General features: G+C 32.4%; 1 protein-coding gene across 1 annotated transcript in view; it reads right to left on the bottom strand.

Annotated features, from left to right (window-relative positions):
• AGBL3 (ATP/GTP binding protein like 3) overlaps positions 1 to 6,208 on the bottom strand; it is a 51,733-nt gene that overhangs the window by 33,927 nt on the left and 11,598 nt on the right. Inside the window, exon 5 of the mRNA XM_025045900.1 lies at positions 2,174 to 2,278. Within this exon, the coding sequence (XP_024901668.1) occupies positions 2,174 to 2,278 (105 nt within the window). The remainder of the gene's footprint in view (positions 1 to 2,173; positions 2,279 to 6,208) is intronic.

The following is a 6,208-nucleotide window of genomic DNA, read 5'->3' on the forward strand; positions in this document are numbered from 1 at the left end:
ACTGGAATTCACATACCCAGAGTGGAAAGATTTCACTGAGCACCTCAGATATCTAATCATGACTCCCGAAAGGCTGCACATTAGGCATAAGAAACACATCTAAGAATAAGGGCATGACCTAGGACTAAGAACAAAATGAAAGGAGACCTGCCCCTATAAAAAAAAAAAAAATAAAACCAAGTCTGAAAGGAGCAAAATAATCTGCCAGCAATTTAATTTCCTACCAAAACAAAATTCAAAATAATTTTTAAAAAGAATATGATGCAGTCTCCTACAACATATCTTTCACAATGTCCTGCATATACTAAAAAATTATGAAACGTGCAGAGAAGCAGGAAAACATGATCCACAGTGAAACATATACACACACACACACATACACACACACACACACACACACACACACACTCTCAACGGATCCCAAGATAACTCAGATGCTGGAATATATAGAGACTTTAAATATATGTTAAAAGACTTAAAGGAAAAGATAGAGATAACAAATATCAATTAATCTCAAAAAAGAAATGGAAACTATAAAAAAGATCTGAATGGAAATTCTAGAAATAAGAAGTAAAATAACTGCAAAGATTTACTTGGTGGGCTTGAGAGAAACTGAAGACTGAAGAAAGACTCAGTGAAATTAAAAACATATAAAAAACTCAAGAACAGAGAAGGACAAAAAATAACAAAGATTTAGGGACATGTGAGACATAGCTAGAAATCTAACATATGTATAATTGAAATCCAAAGGACAGATGAGAAAAAATAGTATGGAAAAAATATGTGAAGAAATAATAATTGACAATTTCTCAATTGACAAATTGAGGGAAAAACACCCCATTAACCTATGGATCCAAGAAGTTCAGCAAACTCCAAGCAGGATAAATATAAACATAACCAAATCTAGGCAGGTCATAGTAAATTGCTGAAAACAGCCAAAGAGAAAAAGATACATCATAGAATATAAATTATGGCTGACCTTTTATTAAAGATAACAGATATAACAAGACATTGGAACAATATCTTTAAAGAAACAAATCTTTGAAAGAAAAAATATCAACCAGAATTTTATATATCCAGTTGTTTGGGGACTTCCCTCTCTTACAGCTACAGGTCTGTAAAGCATTGTCATTTTACCCTTTCAGGCCTAAGATATATAATAGTTCTGCTCTGTTGACAGTCTTATGTTGTTTCACCATCCCTTGTTAGTATCCCTTAACTCGGTCCCCTCTTTTGTAACTTTCAATAAACTTTTAAAATTTACTCCAAGTGTACCATCCAATTCCTGACAAGACCCTGACTGACTCAACTCAATTATTTTAGTTTTTCACCAGATCTCATTCAAACTATGTGTGGAAGTTCTAAGGCAAGTCATGTAAATATGTGAAAGCTTAGCCATGTAAATATTTGAAATCAAATTAGGAAAATCAGGTGCTTCTCTCATTCCAGTTGTTTAAAAATATTTGAGTATATGATTTCTAGAATTGCTTACCGTATAGGAAACAATCCCTGTGATTATGTTCCATATGTTCCATGGAAGCTATTTTAATATATACTGTAAGATACAGAACCCATATTTCCTCATATGGTGCTTCAGGAGCAGCACAGTTTAGGATACAGGCTGCAGTGTCTATGTTTGATTATTAGAACACTCTCTTATAAAGCAAATATGAGATTTTGCATTACTAGAGCTCTCAAACTGAAAATATTGATCTTGAGTGTTAAGAGCACTCTTCTGAGATATAATCTTAGGTGTTATTTACAATGTGGGCTATTTTCCTCTTTTAAAGATGAAAATCTCAAGAAATGCATCAACTTGGAATGAAATTAAAACATGACCTATGGGAGAGGGAAGGACAGTTGCAGAGCATTCCACTGGTTTATCTTTGAAAACTGACGTGAAGCATAATTCCTTGTAAATATAAGTCTCCATTCAAATGGCCAAAATAATGTTTTATGTTAAAGTAACTTTGCATAAACTATAGTACACCTTAAAGAATATAACTAGCAGTAAATCAACATTTGGATCAATATATAATGACACATCTTTATGGGGACAGGGATTTACTGATAATCTGCCATTTCCATTATAAATAGCAAAACAAATATAACTAAGACATTAACCCAGGTATCAAATTATATTTTATAGCAACATGTTTCATTCTGTACCTACCATCTTCAGCTAGATAAACCACAGTATCTTCCTTGGAGTTTGGATAAAGGGGTTCTATCTCCAGGCCTGTTGGGATGTACACTGGCTCAGAATAAGGAGTCCAATCTGTAAAGAAAGAGAAAACATTACTTGAATACGACAAAAATAAAACAGGAAAATTTTATTGTATATTTTCAAATTGTTCATTGGTAGATCTAGGCCAAAGTTTAGTATTTTGTGTGGGGCCAGATTTTACCAAGGGTTCACTGGAAGTAATAATAAATATTGTCACACTGTAACAAAACCCATAACATTTCATTCACACCTTGTTCTATTATTATAGTGAGTAGTTCTTGATTATTTTGTGTCATTATAGATTTTATACTAAAGTTTCTATTTCTCCTGGATGCTTGATGCCCTTCTGACCCACCTCTGGGAATCTTGCTCCATTTTTTATTATCCCTGCATCTTCAGCCTCTTGCCTGATAATGGTTGTCACCTAAGCTTATAAACATGTTTCTTCTGTCTCCTCAAAGGCTATCCTTGGACCCTTCTTTAGCTATACCAGCTTTCCTTTTTTTCATTATTTTTAGGACCAAATTTCTTAAGCTTATCTGAACCATGCTCAAATACATATCTATATTTGACCAAATTTTTGACCATGATCTATTTGATTTACCCTAGCTGTTCCCATTTTTTAGTGGAACAATAGTTTGGCGATGACTCATTATCCTACTTTTCTTTTATTATTGGCTTATGTGTGTAAGACTGTGTGGCTCTGGTAATAAATATATTCCAATAGAGAGAGCCGGCCTCTATGATCCCAAATATAGTCACTGGAACAGTAAGAAAAAAAAGAATTTAGTGGTGATAAACAGATATAATTGGACATTTTGAGGATTATGTGTACTACTGCTTTAGCAACAAAGTGTATCTGACATAATAGGAATCAAGTCTAGCTTTAGAAAAAGCATAAACTAGAACACTGATGTCAGTATGTATCACTGCACATTTTCGGGTAACTGAACAACTCACAACCAAATAAACTGATAATAAACAATAGAGGAAATTATAACTAAAAAGTGAGCCTCTCATTAGTTGAAACCCTTAGTCAACTCAAACCAAAATTAATCGTGAATTGATAACAGCATTGATTCTGAAAATTTGGGGAATTTCAGCTATTTGCTGAATTTTGTGTATGCTTACTGTCACGAATTGAATGACAGCCAGACATTTGGGTTAAAGAATTAGAGATTTCAAAAATCTGTTTATGCTCTTATTTAACTATTTATTAATAAACAGTCCTTATAATAAAAAATATGAAACTCTATCATTAGAACGGGAGAAAGAACCTGTACAATAGGGTCCAGTTTGCAGCTTATCAAAAAGTACCTTCCTTAGGTCAAATGGTAACTCTATGTTTAACTTTATGAAAAAATGTCAAACTTTCCCAAAGTAGCTGCATGATCTTATATTCCCACCATCAGAATATGAGGATTCTAATTTCTCAATATTCTCATCAGCACTTCTTATCTGATTTTGATTCTAGTCATCCTAGGGGGTGTAAAGTGGTTATCTCCTTGTGGCATTAATTTGTATTTCTCATGAATATCTTTTCATGTGTTTATCTTCTTTGGAGAAATGTCTATTCAGATCATTCACACATTTTTAATTGAATTGTCTTTTTACTGTGAGTTGTAAGAGCTCTATATGTCCTTTATCAGATAGTTTGCAAATATTTTCTCCTATTCTTTGAATTGTATTTTCACTTTCTTGATAGTTTTCTTTGAAGCACAAAAGTTTTAATTTTGATGAAGTATAATTCACTCATATTTTGTTGTTGCTGTTGCTTTCACTTTTGGTGTTATAGCCAAGAATCCGTTGCCAAATCTAAAGTCATGAAGATTTACGTCTTTGTTTTCATCTAAGAGCTTTATAGTTTGGCTCTGACATTTGGGTTTTGACCCATTTTAAGTTAATTTTTTTTTATGGTGTGAGGTAAGGGTCAAACTTCATCTACCATGCATGCAGCTATCTACCCAGTTGTCCCAGTACCATTTGTTGAAAAGACTATTTTTTTCCCTATTGAATAGACTTGCCACCCTTGTTGAAAATCAGTTGATCACAAACACAGGGTTTATTTCTGAACTTTCAATTTGATTCATTGATCTATATGCCTATCTTCATGGTAGTACAACATTGTCTTGGTAATTGTTAGTTTGTAGTTCTGAAATTGAGAATTCAGTCTCAAATTTGTTTTTTGTCAAGATCTATCTATCTATCTATCTATATCTATTTGCTATTCTAGGTTCTTTGAGTTTCCATATAATTTTAGGATCAGTTTGAATTTCTACAAAGCAGGTAGTTAGTATTCTGATGGAAATTGTACTGAATTGGTAGATTCTTTTGGGGAGGACTGCCATTATAATCCTAACTCTTCTGATCCATGAACATGGGGGTCTTTTCATTTATTTAGATCTTCTTTTTTTCTTTTAACAATGTTTTATAGTTTTCAGAGTATAAGTTTTATATTTCTTTTCTTAAATTTATCCTTATATTCTTTTGAAACTATTATAAATGAAATTGTTTCCTTAAGTTCATTTTAGTATTGTTCATTATGAGTATAGAAATATAATTGATTTTTAAAATATTAATCTTATACCTTTCAACCTAGCCAAACTCATTTATTAGTTCTAATAATTGCTTTATTTTTAGTGGATTGCTTAGGGTTTTCTATTACTAATTCAATATCGTTACTTATTATATGTCTATTTAGATTTTTCTATATCCTCTTGAGTAAGTTTTAGTAGTTTTATCTTTCTAGGCATTTGTCCATCTCATATAAGTTATCTAACTCATTGGCATTCCTTATTAGTCTATATCTGGTTCTCATTTAATTTGGTAATTACATCCTTTTATTTTTTAGACACAGACTTCTCAGGACAGTTACATACATCCTCCAAGTTTAGAATACTCAAGGCTTTAAAACTGTTCTCAGTTATAGTAGTGAGTTTGTTCTAGACTTGAGTTATCTGCGATAAAGCTTTACATAACTTCTTTTTAACAAGGGTATCCAAAATGTAGGTACTTCTTCAAAAGGCTTCAGAGCACATACGAAAGTGCAGTAGTGCTAAGGGATCACTTAATTTTGCTTTAAGGCAGACTATGTGACTTTATTAAGCAATTGCCAGGATAAGCCATTTCCATATGCAGCATCACATATCAGTTCAAGTTAGATCGCTGTTACATAAACAAAAGAACATTTAGAAGGCCATGCAAAATTACAGTTTTTGCATACTCTGCCAGTTGCCCTCTCAATGTTCACTTTTTTGTTGTTGTTTTTACCTCTGAAAACTTGACTTTATCAGAATTGTAATGAGTTCCACTAAAACTCTCAATTTTCCAAGCTTCTTTGTGGCTAGGAGTAGCCACATAATATAAAACTGGCCAATAAGATGTAAAAAATGCTGGTGAAATTTTTGAGAAAGCTGCTTTCCTCATAAAAAGGGACAGAATCATCTGGCATGAACATTTGACCCTTTGCTTGTCTTCATCCTTTTGTATTTTCTTCCTCTTAACAATATCTCCCATAAAGCAAAATTTTTAATTTTCATAAAATCCAATTTATCGATTTTTCATTTTATTAATCATGTTTTTGGTATTGATTCTAAGAACTCCGTGCTTTGCTCTAGATTGTGAAGATTTTTTTCTATTTTAAAGTTTTATAATTTTATGTCTTACAAATAAGTCTGTGACCAGTTTGAATTAATTTTTTGTATAAAGCACTAGACTTAGATTGAAGTCTTTTCTTTTTTTTTTGACCTATTAGTGTCTAAAACTTGAAGAAAATGTTAACTTTCCTCCATTGAATTGCTTTCTCACCTTTGTCAAAAATCAGTTGGGCATGTCTATGTGGCTCTATGTCTGGATTCTCTATTTTGTTCCACTGGTCTATATATATTCCTCCACTAATACCCCAGGGCCTTAACTACTGTAGCTACATAAAAGGTCTTGAAATCAGGTAGGCTGATTCCTTCTATTTTATGCCTTCTTTTT

The sequence above is a fragment of the Pteropus alecto genome, unplaced genomic scaffold, assembly GCF_000325575.1.
Source record: "Pteropus alecto unplaced genomic scaffold, ASM32557v1 scaffold22, whole genome shotgun sequence".
NCBI classification, from domain to species: domain Eukaryota; kingdom Metazoa; phylum Chordata; class Mammalia; order Chiroptera; family Pteropodidae; genus Pteropus; species Pteropus alecto.